This window comes from Helobdella robusta (genome assembly GCF_000326865.2).
Source record: "Helobdella robusta unplaced genomic scaffold HELROscaffold_7, whole genome shotgun sequence".
Lineage (NCBI taxonomy): Eukaryota > Metazoa > Annelida > Clitellata > Rhynchobdellida > Glossiphoniidae > Helobdella > Helobdella robusta.
Window position 1 is genome coordinate 2,094,174 of NW_008705398.1, and position 20,629 is coordinate 2,114,802.

Here is a 20,629-nt window from a genome sequence, read left to right on the forward strand (position 1 = left end):
TCATCTTCGTCACCACCTATATAACTTTATCAAAAGGTGAATTTCCAATGGTGCTTAATTATCTGACAACAATAATACAACACCAGTCGAGAAATTTTTTCAAACAAACTCCAAGAACAAAAGTACTTTTCTGAAAACTTTAATGGTCGTAATCCATCAAAAACTGTATTAGAAAAACTGTATTAGTCCACGAAATGTCATAACTTTTGACAACGTCATCACCTTCTTATCGCATTCATCATTAATCACAACAACAACAACAACAACAATAGTTTTTACAATTTTAAAATTTATCAACAACTTAACGACAATAACAACAGAACCAACATTGTTTCAAACACATCTTCCTTATTTACGACATCTGATCGAGTAACTTACCAGCATCTTAATTTTAACATCGACACAATGTCCCTCAAAGCCAAATCCAAAAAAAATTATTAGAATTATTCATTCGAGAAAAAACATTAACACCAAAAAACATCACAACGGGACAATTTTTCTCAAAACAACAACATCATCTCTTCAGTTATTTTAACATAACTTAATCAAGAATGTTAACTTTTGCCTTTTCTTGATGATCCTACTCTTCTCCTTCTTGTTACTTCGTTAGTCTTATCTAGGATTGATTATTGTAACTCGCTCTACTATGGTCTTCCTGACTCTATACTCTATCCTTTAAGTAAAGCTTTTAACTCTGATGCTCGTCTAGTTGCTCGTGCCCCTTTCTTTTCTCATATATCTCCATATCTTGTTCTCTTGCACTGGCTACCTATAAAATATAGAATAATTTTTAAAATTTGCACGTTTATGTATAAGTCTCAATCTAAATTATTTCCTAAGTATTTATCAGATATATTAATTGAACCGAAACGCCCCGGTTTACGGTCGTCTTCTTCTTCTCGCTTTTTCTTAACTCGTGTTAAACACTCTTTTGCCAAATCTGCTTTTGCTTTTTCTAGTCCTTTTCTTTGGAACTCTCTACCTACTTCTCTGACTACTTCTCCATCACTTGCGAAGTTCAGAGCGGATCTCAAGACCCATCTGTTTTCAAAATTCATTGAGGAGCGCTGTTGAACATCGCGGAAATAGCGCTTTATAAGCTAATTGATTGATTGATTGATTGATTGATTGACTGACTGACTGACTGACTGACTGACTGACTGACTGACTGACTGACTGACTGACTGACTGACTGACTGACTGACTGACTGACTGACTGACTGACTGACTGACTGACTGACTGACTGACTGACTGACTGACTGACTGACTGACTGACTGACTGACTGACTGACTGACTGACTGACTGACTGACTGACTGACTGACTGACTGACTGACTGACTGACTGACTGACTGACTGACTGACTGACTGACTGACTGACTGACTGACTGACTGACTGACTGACTGACTGACTGACTGACTGACTGACTGACTGACTGACTGATTGATTGTTATTTCTGTTGCAGAAAAATATTTTATTTCTAGTGGCATTAGCAATTTGAATTTATAAAGAATAAAAAATTTATTTCTTCAACAATTTCAACCAAACCATTATCAACAATTTTGACAAGATTATCATCAACAACATCATCACAACACGAAAACATCAGCAACAACAATAACAACATCATCATCAACAACAACACATTATCAACAACAACATCATCAACAACAACATCATCAACAACATCATCATCATTAACAACAACAACACATTATCAATAACATCAGCAACAACAACATCAACAACATCATCAACAACAACAACATTATCAAGAATATCAACAACATCAACACAACAACGCACACTCAACTTATTCATATCAGGGCAATACAAATAGATCAATGTCGACTCTTCGATCCGCGGTTCGATAACATTTTTATATTCATTTCGCACAATCATTGTTTCTTCGTTTGTTGTTGTTGTGTTGTTGTTGTTGTTGTTGGAGTTGTTGTTGAATTTGGAGTGGATGATGTTGATAAAGTTGTTGGAATTGTTGCTGGATTTGGAGTTAAAGTTGATGCTGTTGTTGAAGTTGAGGATGTTGGGTGACGGACCAACATGCGAACCAGTATAATTCAGCAGTTTGTAATGACGATGCAACTTTTGAGAAACTCAAAAACTGATTCGAAAAAATAATAAAAAAAATAACCTTTATCTTTCATTTCATACTAGTTGTGTTATTTTATTTAAATATTCGAATTTTTGCAACACAAAGTTTTCAAAATTTGAAAATTTTTCATTTCATTTTTGTTTCACTCTGTTGACATTTGGCGTGGATCGATAGTGCAAAGAAGGGATCTGTGCAGCTGATAAGAATGACTTGGAGATTCTTCCACTCACGTTGTGCTGTTCTTGCTTTCTGTTGTCTCTTTTTTGGATTTAGATGAATCGTTTTCAAAATTTTATTCATCAGTTTTATTTAAACTTGAATAATTATCTTGAATGAAATGAAAAGACATTCTTTTGTGTTCCCTAAATACGAAAATATAATTACGTTATCAACAACTTTCATTCAGTTGCACCAATGATTTCAGATAAAATACATTAAGAGATAGTATCTCACTTTTAAACCATCGAATAATTTAATTGAAGTCAAGAAAATCTAGAATTTATTTGAACAAATAAAACAAAATCAAAAAAATGTATGATGCAAGCACAACTCGTTATAACAACAACGTTCTGCCAATGGTACAAAACTTTGTGAATGAAATAGAACGAACGCAAAGACAAAAATCATAGATAAGATTGAAAGGAGATAGGCCGGACAGCAATTCATCTTGACTCCATTCCCTATTGTCGCTCACATTTTCATTCTCTTGTGTTTTTATTTATTCTATGTACATTCGTAATTTATTCTGTGTTGGTTTATTATTTATTTTTTGTTTATCTGTGTGAGGTCCATTTTTCATTTTTATTGAGTTTGAAACTTTTGTTGATAATTAATGAGCTGCGTGCATTAGCGATGATTCTCATGAGTCCTTTTTTCATTTTGATTAATTAATGTGCAATAATGTTTGAAGATGTTTCAGTGGGGTCTCTAAATTTGAAAATTGTTTGATATATTGATGATTTTGTTTTTGTTACAATTTCTGAAGGACAGTTCGCTCATTTTGCTAGTTGTCTTCAAAGATGATTAAGAACTGTCTGCTACAAAAGTGTTGAAGAGATCGAACGTTGAAGATTTTGGAGGCCGTTGCAGAAATAGATGCGGGCACACTCCTCATTCGTTCACACAATCGAACTCACAGAACAACATGAATCATCATTCAAATATTTTTAGATGAATTTAAAATGCGATGAACCTGAACGAGCAGGCAAACGTTTTATAACAATCACCAATCCCAATTGGGAAAAAACTAAATTTTTTTTACCATTTTAAATGTTGAACAATGTTATTTAAAAACACAAAAACAATTCACCAATGCTTCATGAAAATGCTCAACAAATAACAACAAGTCAAAAAATATTGACAAAAATAAATTCAAGCATACAACAAAAGACTGCAAATCAAAAAATAAAAAAGTTCGAACGAGCGAACAAACAAACAAGCAAATGCGTAAAAACTCCATGAACACAAAGCCAAACTAACAAAAACCGTTAAATATACAGACAAACATACAAACAAACTTATTAACAAATAGGCAAACAAACGAACAAACCTACGAACGAACAAGTAAACAAACAAACAGACGAACAAACCCATGAATAAACGAGCAAACAAATGAACAGACCGAAAATTTCATAAGAAATATCCTCGAAGGATCACGTTTCGCAAACAGAGAAATCGAACGCACCGCATCTCATATTAAACCGCGATGAAGTGCTCGCTGCCAAACTGAGTAGGCAATGAAAAAAAGAGTGTGTTTGTGTGTTTGTCTGTTTGTTTGTGTGTGTGTTTGTGTGAGTGTGTGTGTGTTTGTTTGTGCGTGATGAAAATAGAAAAGATTGGAGGAAATAAATTAATGTCGATGAGTTTTTGTCTGTGAATTAAAAATAAAAAATCGAACGAATAATTTCATAAGTAGGACTGAAACAATGAACCGGTCAATAAGTTTTATGATGTACGTACACCACTTGGATATAAACGTCACATCACATCATTTTTTCATCATCATCGTCACTCCACCATCCTCATCATCACCATCATTATCACCATCGTGTTCTTCAAAATAACCATCATCGTCGTCATCATCATCGTCGTCATCATCATCACCATCATGCTTGTCTTCCAGAAACATAATAACTCAACGGTCCGAATATTGACACGACAAACAATCCAACACTCATTTATTTTCAACGAACACTAACTTACATAAATACGTACATACATACAAACATACACACACACACACACACACACACACATTCATACATACATACATACATACACACATTCATACATACCTACATACATGCATGCATCCATACATAAATACATGTTGGTAATAGACCATAATTTTTACAATATTCTATAAATTCTACCGAATGTTTGGCGTTAATATGTTTGTAGTTCGTTTTTTCGATTTTTCTCACTAAAGTTTTTTGGTGAACGTTTAGTTTATTAAAATTCAAAATAAACTTATTTTCCGAATTCATGCTGCAAATAAGGCCATATTTCGATTCCGAATGAATCATCATTTTTTTCGATTTTTCTCACTAAAGTTTTTTTGAATTTCAGAAATTTGGAGGTGTTATTATACTAATAACTTGAACTGGAGAACCACATTTTATATATTTAAAAAAATATAAAGAAATTTAGAAGTTATTTATAAATTAAATTTTTTTTAAGCAGTTTTTATTAATCTTTATTATTCATTAATTCATCATTACTAGTTTTCTATTATTGTTATTTGGAATTGTCAGGTTAAAACTCCTTTATTGTTACTAACCCTTTGTCAAAATTTTTTTATTAAAATTTATTTTAACTTGAAAAAACTTGATCATATCTCTGAATATTTTATACTTTCTAAAAAGAGAATATGCCAACACAGACATACGTACACAAACGTTTAAACTCTCTCACATGCATATTTATATAATGTAGAATAATATACAATAATAAATGCTACAGCAACATGGGTATACGTCGAACATACAATCATAGTGATACAAAATGTGGTATGTCCCACTTCATACCACTGCATATCACTACGCAATAATTTAAAATATATACCCACATATTTCTACACCCACAAGAACATACAATAAAAACACAATTGCAAACCCAAAACACGAATAAGAAAACGCTGAAACCCAGATACACAATCCCATTCAAATACTTACACGACAAACACACACGCACGCACGCACGCACGCACAAAACAAACGTACATACAAACTCGCACACAAAACAAACACATCGACAACCACATAGTTGTAGACGAAGAACATACGTTATCATCAAATCCATTCTTGCAAATCCAATGGCAATGTGTCCCACAAGGAACTCTCCATTCAATGACAGATACCAATGCAAGCTATCGACGGCCACTGCCGACCACTGCTTACCACTGCATACCACTGCTTGCTACTGCATGCTACTACTACACACCACTGCCTGCTACTTCATACCACAGCATATATAAAATTGTAAGATGGTGCAATAAGGTGTATGTGTGGGTGTATGTGTGTATGTGTATATATGTGTTTGTGTATGCGTGTGTGTGTGTGTGTGTGCGCCCTGTGGATGTTTGTGAAAATTATTCAAGAGAGAATATAAATAACAATAATATTAATGATCTTGTTAAATATATGACCTGCTAGAGTTCACACATGGCGAACCAATTTTAATTTGAAAGCCAAAAATGTGACTTGACGATATTGAACGTTCGTAATGAAGGTATAAACATGATGGTCGGTGCTGGCAGTCAAACAATTGATCCCTCTTCAAACAATTTACTGACTCTTTAAATGTTTTAATGTGTGTGTGTGTGTGTGTGTGTGTGTGTGTGTGTGTGTGTGTGTAAATGATGTGAATGTAAATGATGCGGGTGTAAATGTTTGCATGTCATGTGTATATGCGCTTTCGCATGTGTGTGTCATTTTTAGCGTGTCGTGTGTATTTGTATTTGTTATTGTTGGTTTGTTTCAGAAACAAATATATCTTCCGCTTAAAACAATCAAGCACACGCAGCAGACATTCACGAAGAGCACACAATTATTTTGCAGAAAACCTCCCCATTCGGATTGCATTGTAGATTTGTGGATCGCCTCTATTGAGTTATCTTCAGATGCGCTAATCGTGCTTCGTTTGGTTGGAAAAAGATGTTTCAACCGACTACTGAGTACCTCACGAATGATGTCAGCATCAACTTTTAGGCCAAGAGTTCCAAGTTGTAGAGTATCGTGGCTGATGTATCCAGGTGGCACTGGACGAGGTAGGCCATCGCCATCGATGGGGTAACGTCGACTTTACACGAGAGCTGGAACATCGAGTTTTTCGTCTTCAATAATTCCTTTCACGGCAGTAAACTTATTCGCAGTACTATTGACGTTCAACTGACCTAATTTGGATTTCATGCGTTTTGAACTAGAAAGACGTTCAAGAAGTGAATTCAACGATTTATTTTTTCACATTTAGGCCTCTAAATTTTAAATTTGAATAAACATTTTCTATTAGTCTTGTGGGAGTGCAATTATTATTGTTTATTTCATGGGGCTCAGCTGCTCAGAGGCTTAGTGCTGATCATTTACATAATTTAATTTGAATAATTAAACTCAATTTAAATAATAATTTAAATAAACAATTGAAAACGTGGACATATTGAAACGTAGACGCAGACACACACCACACACACGCACACACACACACACACACGCACACACAAGCAAACACATAAACACACATTCAACAGCGCCCGCAGTTTCAAAACATGTCCTGCTTTCAATTGAATGACCGCGTAACGAACCATTGATACGCAATACTTACTTGCGCAAACGCAATTCACGCATCCCCTGTGTGTGGACATCTTTCTTTTAATCTAATCAATGCTTTTTTTGGCACGCACACACATACACACACACGCGCGCACGCACACACACGTACACACATGCATACATGCACGCACATACACACATGCACACACATACAGGCAAGCACACACAGTGCTGTTTATCTGACTGTCAGACAATGTTTGCATTCTTTATCAAAATCAAACAGTCTTGATAAAAGTTGCTCACATTCAGTTGCTATGAATATTTTGAGATTCCACATCCGCCACAACGAAAAACCAGAGCACATTTTGCAAACACTACTTCCTACATACATGACATGATGCATGGAGTTTTTAAGTTCCAGGTGGATAATTTTGGAGCCAGGCTATGGCACAACAACAACAACAAAAGCGCCACGCATCGGTGTGTGAAGTAATTCGGTGCGCTAACTACCTAGAGAACATCTCCGGAATTTTTAACAACGGCGTATATTTATAATATATATAACAACAAAAGACCATTCAATAGAAAAGTGTGGGTTAGTGTGAATGTATACATGTAGGTTGTATGGTGATGAGAAAATTGTTGTGATTCAAAAACTTTGTTTAGACATCATGTGAATGAAAGAATAGATGTTGTTGGTTGGAGTTTCATTCCAGAATTATAATACTTGGGATTGACCTGCATGATTTGCTGCGAAGTTTTAAATAATTCCAATGGAGGTGACCATGAGAATAGTCAATGTAATGCAAACAACAACTACAATAACAACAACATCACAACAACAACAACCAACAACAACAAAAACATCAACCGCTTCATCACTGATGATGATGGCTTAAATAATAAAAGGTTTAGCAATGAGGATGATGATGTGATGTGATAAAGCTGAAGAAAATGATGACAAATGATATTTATGGAAGTAATTTATAAATGATATTTATAGAAGTAATTTATAATTTATGCCACACACAAACACACACACACACACACACACACACACACACATACATAAATACATACACACATACATAACATATACACGCACGCGTTTATAATACATATATATATTTATAATAATCATGAATGTATATAAACATATATACATGAACAAATATTTATCGGAATTTATGGGACGGTGTAAAATTAATGGACCCAAGAAGCTCATGACAGTGCCACGAATACATAGCAACACCATTTCTATTAGGTTGTGATGATGATGATGAGGAAGATGAGGATGATGAGGAAGATGATGATGATGATGAGGAGGAGGAGGAGGAGAAGGATGATGATGATTAGGATGATGATGATGATGATGAGACGATGATGATGATGATGATGATGATGATGATGATGATGATGATGATGATGATGATGATGATGATGATGATGATGATGATGATGATGATGTGAATGTGATTATGACAAAGATAATGAAGATGATGATAATAGCTATGATGATGTCGATGATAATGAAGATGGTGATGACGATTAGTATGATAATGAGAGGATAACGATCATGGTGACACTGATGATCACTACGACAATCCCAACTCACATTCCTGGCAGACACACAGGAATGAATAATAACCAGTATTCCATCGAGTTACCAGCTCCCAATTAGGACTTCAACACGCTCCATCACTGTTCATCGATGCATTGGCAAATAAAATTTGGACACTCAATTAACGAGAAAATAATAATGGTAATAACGCGTTGCTTTATTCATAAGTTTGTACTGACAGTGTATGAGCACACGCACACACACATACACACACACGCATACACACACGTGCGCACACGTACACACATACACACACACAAAGAAAATCATCGCATTGTCAATAAAGTGGGAGGACATGCGATCCGAGATGCGAAATTAACGGAAATGAATTGAGGATCATGCGCCCGTCTTCAAATTCATGCGGCTCGACGAACAGGGAACTTCTTCTTTCTCTCTTTTCCTCGCGTTTCCAGTTTTTATTGTTAAAAATACTTTATTATTCTTCGTGGACTGTCGATAATGTTGTATGGAGGGTGGAGGTCAGGGCATTATATCTGACGCTGTTGGTCGTCTTAAATCGACAAAACTCATTGGGCATTTTCAATAACATATATTCAACGAAAGCTACTGACGGATCAGTTCTATCATGTTTAATAATTATCGACCAGTAATAACTTCGACTAAAAACTCTTTCATGAATATTAATACGTTCATGCCAAAAAGCATTACAAATTATAAAAAAATTTCAAAATAATACGTGAAAATAAATATTATAACATGAATGACAAAAACCACCACCACATCAACTACATCAACCACAAATACAACTACTACATCAACTGCAACTACTGCTACATCAACTGCTGAGACATCGACTACAGCGTCCACTACAACACAATACACACAACAACCCCAAAAACAACAACATCAACCTCAAAAGCATCCGAATACTCGTTAACACGTGAAAACTACATTATCAGAAGCAAAACGAGATGAAACCAGTAAATCTTTAAAAACAAATTTTTACGCCAGAGAAAACTAAAAGAAAAAAATGTTTATATCAAAATTTCCAAAACAAAACACTATCAAATAAAACTCTTTGAACTTTCACGTAAGAATATAAACGTAAAATGCATTGATTCCGCACATATTTAATAAGCCTTTTCCACAAATCAGTCAAATCTTAATCTGTTTTAATTGTGTATTGGTAGTAATTTCTATAGCTTTAACCCATCACCTCAAACAGTTTCTGTAAACCAATCGCACTGGATGTTATCATCAACAAATATGAATTTCATCTATAGAACAGTCTTTATAATCAATTTCATCCATTCATCCATTAATCGTGTTTCCATTTTTTTCCATAGCTCTTCCAAATAACGCAGTAGGCTGTAGTGCCAATGAAGAACCATCTTGTCAGCTTCCAATTCTCGTTTTTATCTCATTTATTTGGTTCTATAATCTCGTTTTAGAATTTTCGTCTTTATAAATTTATCATAGTTTTTTTTCAGTTTTTCCGACACTCACATAATTTATAGTCAGTCACCTACAATCTTGCATACTGGACCAAATTAAATGTTTTTTAAAAATATAAAAATATAAAAATAATATTTCGCTGATTTTTACATCTCCATCAACAGTTTTAACAGCGAAATTTGCTGGATCGTGTGTTCTGAGACCTGCCGGCACTCCGTTCAAGTGTTGCTGGCAGCCCTGAGTTCAGTAGAAAACTGAGAATAACTTTTTCGCTTTTAAACAAACTCCAACAATCTTCATATCCGAACAACATTCACACGAACAATTCAATTTTCATATCATCAATCTTAACAACAACAACAACAGCTCTATCAGAATCAACAATTTTTCCGAATGACATCAACATTCACATTCAAAGCAACAAACTCAGCGGCAGCATAGGCAGCAGCTACAACAACATTAACAACATTTTATATTCCAAAAACATTCCTAGCAACGACATTAACACATTCGCCAACAACTACAACAACAATTACAACAACTCAACAAAAAGAGCAGCACAATCGTAGATGAAATACAATGGCTCTCCGGCACAAATGATAAATGACTCCTCCATGCACGTGTTGTGTAATCGAACCAATGTATGGCTCTCTCTGTCTGTTTGTCTGCCTGTCCACCGTATGTATGTTTGTTTGTTTGTCTTTTTGCCTGTCTGTCCATGTGTGTGTTTGTCTGAATGTCTGTCTGCCTATCTGTATGTTTGCGGTACTTGTGTATGTTTCCTTACATTTGTGTGTGTACATGTTTGAATGAAAAAGTTATTATCTGTATATGTGTGCATGTTTGTATGTATGTGCATGTTTGTATGTGTGTGCATGTTTGTATGTGTGTGCATGTTTGTATGTTTGTATTTGTTTGTTTGCTTATAGGGATCCGTGAAAGTTCGATTTTATTAAACAATGTTAGATGTTTGTACTATGAATATTTGAGCTTGTTTGGATGTGCCACCGTGCCTAAATATCATTATTTATGTCTATGTATCAAAGAATTTTTACGTTTTGAAAACGATTCATACACGTTCATGGTTAATTGTATATTAGGATAATTTTCATGTTTTGTATGTCAGCTCTCTAATGTTTATGATCTGTTGCATTTTGATTGTTGGAGTTACCAATTTTTGTAAACCAACACACGAACGAGTTGTTGTTCATTTCGTTGGCGTGCGTTGTTGTTGGTTGGTTGGTTGATTGGTTGGTTGGATGGTTAGTTGGTTAATTGGTTAGTTGGTTGGTTGACTGGCTGGTTGGTTGGTTGGTTAGTTGGTTGGTTGGTTGGTTTGTTGGTTGGTTGGTTTGTTGGTTAGTTGGTTGGTTGGTTGATTGGTTGGTTGGTCGGTCGGTCGGTCGGTTGGTTGTGGTTGGTTGGATGATTAGTTGGTTAGTTGGTTGGTTGATTGGTTGGTTGGTTGGTTGGTTGGTTGGATGGTTAGTTGGTTAGTTGGTTGGTTGATTGGTTGGTTGGCTGGCTGGTTGGTTGGTTGGTTGGTTGGCTGGTTGGTTGGTTGGTTGGTTGGCTGGTTGGTTGGTTGGTTGGCTGGTTGGTTGGTTGGTTGGACGTCCTGTGTCAAGGTGTGCCATGTTTTTCATAAGTTATGATTTTAGTACAAGTTTTTTGCAGTAGTAGTAGTAGTGGTAGTAGTTGTGCTAGTAGTAGTAGAAAAAGTAGTATTAGTAGTATTAGTAATAGTAGTAGAAGTAGTATCATTAATATTTATTAGTTATATCAATAGTTATTTATTTTCATTTATTATTAATACTATTATTATTATTCATATTATTACTATTATTATTATTATTATTATTATTATTATTATTATTATTGGTGCTGTTGTTGTTGCTGTTTTTGTTGTTGTTGCTGTTGTTGTTGCTGTTTTTGTTGCTGTTGTTGTTGTTGTTGCTGTTTTGTTGCTGTTGTTGCTGTTGCTATTGTTGTTGTTGTTGTTGCTGTTGTTGTTGTTGTTGTTAATTTTATTTTGTTTTTTTTTTTGTTGCATTCCGTTTAAACTCTGACCTTTGCGTAGTTCGTTATTGGGTTGGACGGTGCTTGAATGAAAGATCGCCAACATGCTAACAGGTTAATGAGATGGATGAATGAAAGCAATAACAAATACAAAAATCAATAATATTAATAATAATAATAATATAATAATAACAACTACAACTACAACAACATCAACATCAACAACAACTACAGCAACATCAACAACAAGAACAGCAACATCAACAACAACATCAACCACAACAACAACTACAGCAACATCAACAACAAGAACAGCAACATCAACAACAACATCAACCACAACAACATCAACAACAACCACAACAACAACAACCGCTACAACAGCAACAACAACAACATCAACGCAAGCATTATTGCATGGACTGTCTTCTGGTTGTTGTAGTAGTTGTATTTTTTTTTGAGGTAGTTGTGTTGTTCAGTTGTGTGGTAAGTGTAGTAGTTATTATGTTGATAATGAAATGTCTGAAAAACAGGATCCAGTTGAGTCCAGTTGTTGTCAGCTGTTGCTGTTGTTGTTGATGATGTGAGAGTGAAAATGAAGTAAAACGAACGGACTTTCTATCAAAAAGTTAAAAATTATCTTTGACAATTGTTTGGATGTCGTTGACAATGATGCTGATGATGAAGATGATGATGATGATGAAGGTGACGATGATGGTGATGATGATGAGATAATGGTGAAGAAGAAGATGATGGTGATGATGATGACATTATTGATTTTGTCAATGAGGTTCTAATCTAACTAATAAAGATGTCTGTGTTTGCGTTCGTGTGCGTGCGTGGCTGCGTGTGCGTGTGTGGTGTGTTATTATTATTATTATTATAATTATTATTATTATTATTATTATTATTATTATTAGATGGACCGATTTTAATTCTAACCACATGATGGAATTTCAATGGAGCATTTTATATGTTGGTTTCATGGGCTTCCACTAAAGTTATGATCACTCTCATTGCTTTTTTCCGCCCCTGTGTGTTTGTCTGTGTACGTGTGTGTTTGTGTGTGTGTGCAATGTATGTATATGTATATGTAACGTTGTGTGTGTGTGTGTGTTTATATGTGTACTTGTTTATTTGTGTGCATATTTATAGATGATCTTTTTTTTCCTCAAACTTTAATGGAAAAGAAACGAATGATTATCAACTAAAACCTACCGAATTAAACAATTAAAATTGAAAATTAAAAACTTTTTTAAATTAATTTTTTATTGTTTGTCATTGTTAAATTATTATTTTCACTTTGTTTTCATTAATTCCAACCTTTGAACACACCAAACATCTTTGCACATCCTTTTATTTTCCCGCCAAAAGCATCAAAAAATCTTCAATTGAGTTCACTATTCGTTCGAAAAATTATTTCATAGATTATTTTAAAAATGTTTTTATAGGGAATTTACTTTTTAAATTGAATCCATTTTGTCCATTTTAAACAGTTATAATTACATTTACTCGCGTGAAATATTTTGTTAGGAATTATTTGTATTCAAGGGTTATAAGGTTATAAATAATATACATGTTTGTTTGTTCGTGTCCATGAATTTCGTTAACTTACTAGCATGACGTAGATGTGAACTTTAGTTAAATTTTTCGAGTTTGATATTTTATTTGTATTCAAGGGTTATAAGGTTATAAATAATATACATGTTTGTTTGTTCGTGTCCATGAATTTCGTTAACTTACTAGCATGACGTAGATGTGAACTTTAGTTAAATTTTTCGAGTTTGATATTTTATTTGTATTCAAGGGTTATAAGGTTATAAATAATATACATGTTTGTTTGTTCGTGTCCATGAATTTCGTTAACTTACTAGCATGACGTAGATGTGAACTTTAGTTAAATTTTTCGAGTTTGATATTTTATTTGTATTCAAGGGTTATAAGGTTATAAATAATATACATGTTTGTTTGTTCGTGTCCATGAATTTCGTTAACTTACTAGCATGACGTAGATGTGAACTTTAGTTAAATTTTTCGAGTTTGATATTTTATTTGTATTCAAGGGTTATAAGGTTATAAATAATATACATGTTTGTTTGTTTGTGTCCATGAATTTCGTTAACTTACTAGCATGACGTAGATGTGAACTTTAGTTAAATTTTTCGAGTTTGATATTTTTGCCAAAGTGGGAATCTCTTGGAGGTCAAATAATTATTTTGTTATGTTATTAAACTGTAAAAAATCACCACATAAACTTCTTTAACATTCAACTTGAACGAAACATCGCATTCTTAGCATACACAACAAATTGCAATAAACACATATTTGTCATTTCATTTCAATCCTGTTGAAATAACACATCACTGCACAGCTGTACATGTGACATTCAAACCGAAGGGACCACTGATCATACGAAACGAAACGAAACAAAATTTTATTTGTTTCTCAAAATTGAATACGACTTATTATTATTACTTCAATAAAGTATTACACTTCAAAACTTCAGAACGAAAGTACGTTTTGTAAGCCATCAGTGAGATTTTACACCGCTGGGATTGATTCATAGAAATTTTAAACACCTCACTAACATTCTTTTATGTTTGTAATACAAGACAATAGTCGCAAGTGCTGTATAAACAACTCTAATAATAATAATAATAATAATACATACATACATACATACATACATACATACATACATACATACATACATACATACATACATACAGACAGACGTCAGTAGCAGTTCTACAATTAATCCAGAATCGTGCGGCTAAACTAGTGGTAGTTGGGCTGTGGTTCGATCACGTCACGCCGATTTTGAATAATCTCCACTGGTTGACAATCAACAAGAGGATAATCTTCAACATAGCGGTCATAGTTTTCAAATCGTTAAATGGCCTGGCTCCGGAATATTTGTCCAGCAGATTTGTCAGGAAAACAACCACATCGAATTTCAGATTCAGATCAGACAATATGAACCTCTTGATGGTACCAGTTAATCGTTTGCAAATAGGATTGCGTGACATTGCTGTTGCTGGCTGGCCCGATGGTTTGGAACGCTCTGCCGGAGTTGCTAAGAAGACCTAGAAATTCCTTGAACAATTTTAAAAAAGAATTGAAAACGCATTTATTTTCTTTAGTTTAACTTTTAGTATTCTTCTTTAATCGTTCACTCGTATACTGTTTTATTTATGTGAGTGCTTTTGAGATTTTTTTTTATTTAATTAGCGCTATATAAATGAACATTAATATTAAAAAATAATAATAATACAACATACATACATACGTACATACATACATGGTTTTAACATACATATACATACATACGTATGTACACACACACAGAGACAGACATTTATAAATGCACGCACACAGTCACACACACACACTCATACAATTTTTTCACACGTTCATCGTTGGAAACATTAGGTGACCATGTGATTTTTTTCTCAAGCTTTTAATTGAGGATGTTCGTTACGTGATGTTTTAGAGCTAAAATGTATGTGTATGTATGTATGTGTGTGTGTGTGTGTGTGTGTGTGTGTGTGTGTGTGTGTGTGTGTGTGTATGTATGTATGTGTGTATATATGTATGTATATATGTATGTACGTATATTTTTGATGAGATTTACAGGCTCTTGAGGGAGCAATGATTCAACGAGTATTTGTTTTTTGTTGGATCGATAGGATGCAGAGAGTCTCCATCCATTCAACAACTTCTTCAGCACAAACATGCGAGATGTATAAACATTTCATTCATTTTTTTGTTTGTTCGTTTGTTCATTCATTTCTTCTGTCATTAATAGTTTTATTCATTCATTCATTCATCTATTCAATCATTCGTTCATCCATTCATTCATACTTTCATTCATTCATTTGTTTATCTTATTAGCCATTTATCTACTTCTCCGTTCAATCATTTATTTTTTTTTATTTATTCATTCAATCATTTCTTTTTTCGTTCATTTGTTCATTCGCTCAATCGATCGTACGCGCCTCCCAACAACATGCAATACAAGAGGACGCTAAATAAAAAGCTTCAGTCGAACGGCGAATCAATTTTAATTCCTCTTTTTCAAATTGCAAGTGCTTAAAATTGTTTAAAAATGTAACTAATAGAAAAACAAATGAATGAACGAAAACAGCAAGTAACAATTAAATAAGTGAATGAATGAATGCGAAAAGGAACGAATAAACGAATGAATGAATGAATGAATGAATGAATGAATGAATGAATGAATGAATGAATGAATGAATGAATGAATGAATGAATGAATGAATGAATGAATGAATGAATGAATGAATGAATGAATGAATGAATGAATGAATGAATGAATGAATGAATGAATGAATGAATGAATGAATGAATGAATGAATGAATGAATGAATGAATGAATGAATGAATGAATGAATGAATGAATGAATGAATGAATGAATGAATGAATGAATGAATGAATGAATGAATGAATGAATGAATGAATGAATGAATGAATGAATGAATGAATGAATGAATGAATGAATGAATGAATGAATGAATGAATGAATGAATGAATGAATGAATGAATGAATGAATGAATGAATGAATGAATGAATGAATGAATGAATGAATGAATGAATGAATGAATGAATGAATGAATGAATGAATGAATGAATGAATGAATGAATGAATGAATGAATGAATGAATGAATGAATGAATGAATGAATGAATGAATGAATGAATGAATGAATGAATGAATGAATGAATGAATGAATGAATGAATGAATGAATGAATGAATGGATATAAATAATTGTTGTTTGCTTAGCTCGCTTGTTCGCCCCGATGAAATGTTGAAGGGATTTAGGTTTTGAAAAATTTTTTAAAAATTACAAACAACGTAAAACTTGCTTTGGATGCAGGTGAATTTTGTTTTCGTTACTGCTTTCGTTGTTCATGATCTCAATCAGCTCGTTTGCCGCCATTCATTCTCGTGAATGTTGTGTCCCATTATTGGTTGCGAAAAGTTTGTTGAAATGTTTGTATATTTGTCACCTGTAGGATGAATTGGAGATGTTGTTATACAAAGAAGTCGTCCGACGACGTTCCTGTGAAACAGTTCTGAGCACTGCAACAACTTTCTACAACTTTCTTCAATCAAAACCAAGCAACTTCCGCACCCTCTCACAGCAACATGTCGCCTCATTTCCGACCACAACAGCCACACAACCGATCGGAAGTTAGACTTAAAAACGTGAACACGATTCGTCAGGAAAGCAAAGAGGCCAGCCAATGGCAGATGAACCTTAAACGACCCACTAACCAACCATCTGCAATCTTCAGGTCAGCCAACCAATTAAATTACTCATTATCTGTTTATCCGTCCAGTAAAAGCAACGCAAGCGGTGGAATATTTTTGCGCCGAAGTTCACTTTTGTCAAATTCGGAATCGTTCAACATCAACAGCATGAACAATAACATTCCACTATACGAGAAACTGAAGATGCCCGCCTCGCTCGCCATCATCATCATCGCCGCCATTTTCTTTTCAATCACCGTCACAACGACTGCTCTATTAGGTCTTGTTTGCCGGAAGCGGAAGCGAAGAATCAACAAAAGATCGATAATCGTTTCCGCGGACAAAAAGTCCACTAACGATGTTAATGACGCCGATGGCGACGAAGGAGATGTGGAGAATGAGGGAGAGGATGACAGGAATGGAGAAAGTGATTATGAATGCAACGTGCATTCCACGTCATCGTCATCATCATCATCATCATCATCATCATCTACATCGTCGTCGTTATCATCGTCTCCTTCGTTTGACTGGCTGTACAGGCACAATCTCCAACGCGACGACGAATGTTGCCACAGCAACGATCAGTCGTGGATGGCGGGGCAGGGTTGCCATGCCAACCACTTCCCGTGGAATTATGACGTCAGCAACTTCCACCTCATCAATCAGCTTTCAAACAACAACATTGAGGCAGTAGAAACTTTCCACAACAACATTAACACCAAAAACGACAATTACAACAGCAACATCATCAACAACTACAACTACACCGACGAAAATTTCGATGGCAATAATTACAACATCGATACAGACATCAACAGAGTTACTCAACAATCAAAATTTTCTTGTTTCAACAAATTGATGTTCACTTGTGCACACAACAACATCAATAACAACATTAACAACAACATTAACAACAACATTAAAAACAGCAACACGTTACCATTAACGCCGGCAATTGAAAACATAGCAGCCACAAAAACCATAAAAAATAGCAATTCATATCAAAAATTAAGAAATCATTACTTTAAGAAAATATTCAAGAGTTCCAAACGCTATGAAGTCTCAACAGGCTCTGAAAAAACGAACAACGACAGCATGAGCAATCTTCTCGATAATTCAAGCAAACAACAACACAACAACAACGACAGCAACAACCGTGAACAACTTTACAGAGCACTAAGTTATGATGGAGATGAAGTTGAACCCGAAGAAGTCAATTTCGAAGGTGAGGACAATGACAATAATGACGATGATGATGCAAAATATAGATGTGGTTACTGCTATAATGACAACAACAACACCAATAACAACAACAACATCCATAACAACAACAACATCCAAAACAACGACACGCGTAACAACATTGTGACAGTTCTTGACGATGACGACGACGAGAGTAACTCAAAAAGAAATGATGATGGAGAAGATGATGATGGTGGAGAGGATGAAGATGATGATGGAGAAGATGATGAACTGTCGTGGGATTCCGGTAGTTTCGATACCGTGGTCACGGTTGTGAGTTTACAGAAAAATGGAAAAACCAATCTGCCAAACAAAACTGAAATTGAAACTAAGAAAAATTACAAAAACACCAACAACAGCTGTTGTGCAATTTTTGACGATCACGTGGTACAAAATGGAGTCAGCAACAACGTTAACAATGATAATGGGAATGATGATAATTATGACGATAACGGCGATGATGATGATGGTGATTGTAAAACCAGAACCACAGATTGTGCCAATAAAGACGATGATAGCGAATACGATGTTCCTGATTATGATGACGATGGTAATGATGACAATGGTGATGATGACGATGGTAATGATAATGACGATGAAAAGATGCGTATACTAAACTAATGAATGCCAGTGCTTAAACTCTATGAACTGACAGTACCAACACTCACATCATCACAAGAAATCGTAATTATCATCATCATCGTTATAAGTGTTTATTCATTATTTTTTAATTAAATAATTAATTAATTTATTAATTAATCTACACCATCATCATCTTAATCACCATCATGATTTAATATCATAATCAATGTATATTATCATCATCATCCACCGTGGTATCATCATCATTATTGTTGCTATTAGAATCATCATAAAATAATAATAAACATCATCACCAGCATTCTTTTCATATCATTGCTATCATCATCATTATCAGTTAAATAATTAGCATCATTAATAGTCAGTCATCATCATCATCATCGTCATCAAGAACACAACACTGCAAAGAATATGCATTTTTCACTTTTCTACTCATTTGTTATCATCGTTGGGTAGTTGCTTATCAGCGTTTAATTAATTAACAAATTGGATATAATTAAATTAGAAATCCTGATTAATTAATTCGTTTAATAATGAATTAATTAACTACAATGAATATAAGTAAATTAGAAATCATAATCAATTAATTACAATGATTACAATTTAATTGATTTATTTAATCAATTAATTAATCAATGAACTTCAGGACCTGAAATTAAATCAAAAATCAGAATTAATTAAAATAAGTACAATTTAATAATTCATTTAAGTAATTAATTAATTAATTAATTAACCAATTGTAACTTATACGTTCTCGTTAATAGATTGAAACCTATAGTTAATAATATTCCTACCAAACCAAATCATGATGAATTAAAATTAAATATTCATTTGCAACTATAAATTGGAAAATATTGCAAAAAATGAAAATCAACAAAAAGAAATGGCGGGAAAACTCAGAAATGGCGGGCAAACTTTAATCTAAAATATATATATATATTATTGGTGTGTGTGTTTGTAAGCGCCCTTTGGAAAAAGATCCCAGAGACGATTAATGCAGTACAATGCGTAGCACTTCACTAAAGCAATGCAGAAAATGAGAATGAGCAATGAGAAAAAGACATTAGCCCGAGTGAGCTTGGACAAAAAGATAGTGTTTCAACCTTTTACGGGATTAAATAACAGACAACGCAGGATCAGAAGGTTCCTAGGCAAACCATTATAAACAGCAGGACCCATTACGGAGAAATTCTTTCGACCAAAAGCCAAGTTTTTGTCAGGTACAAACAATAAACCTGAATCGTCAAAACGCAATGTTTGACTCAGCAAAGGCATTGTTCTAGAAATGACTCTGTCAGTTAAATACTTAGAGGCAACTCCCTTAATACTCCCTTAATTTAAAAACCGTTAAACATATCTTGAAAATAACTCTTTAATAAACCGGAAGCCAGTGAAGAGCAAAAATGATCTGATGCATTTAAGGCCACCTGAAACCAACCTTGCCGCTCAATTTAGAACCGACTGCAGTCTAGACAGTCTGACCGGCCGTAATAAAGACTCTTGCAATAAACTATTTTTGAGTGGATAAAGGACATTGAAGAGTATGTTTGCTTAAAAATCGTTTGATGAGCCTA

General features: G+C 34.2%; 1 protein-coding gene across 1 annotated transcript; it reads left to right on the plus strand.

The window, feature by feature from the left end:
- Positions 1-16,982: 16,982 nt before the first annotated feature.
- Positions 16,983-19,710, plus strand: HELRODRAFT_189595 (hypothetical protein; the record flags this gene model as incomplete). Its single annotated transcript, XM_009030791.1, has 2 exons — positions 16,983-19,215; positions 19,420-19,710. A coding segment is annotated over one exon (174 nt), but the record flags the coding sequence as incomplete, so codon positions are not given.
- Between the last annotated feature and the right edge of the window lie 919 nt (positions 19,711-20,629).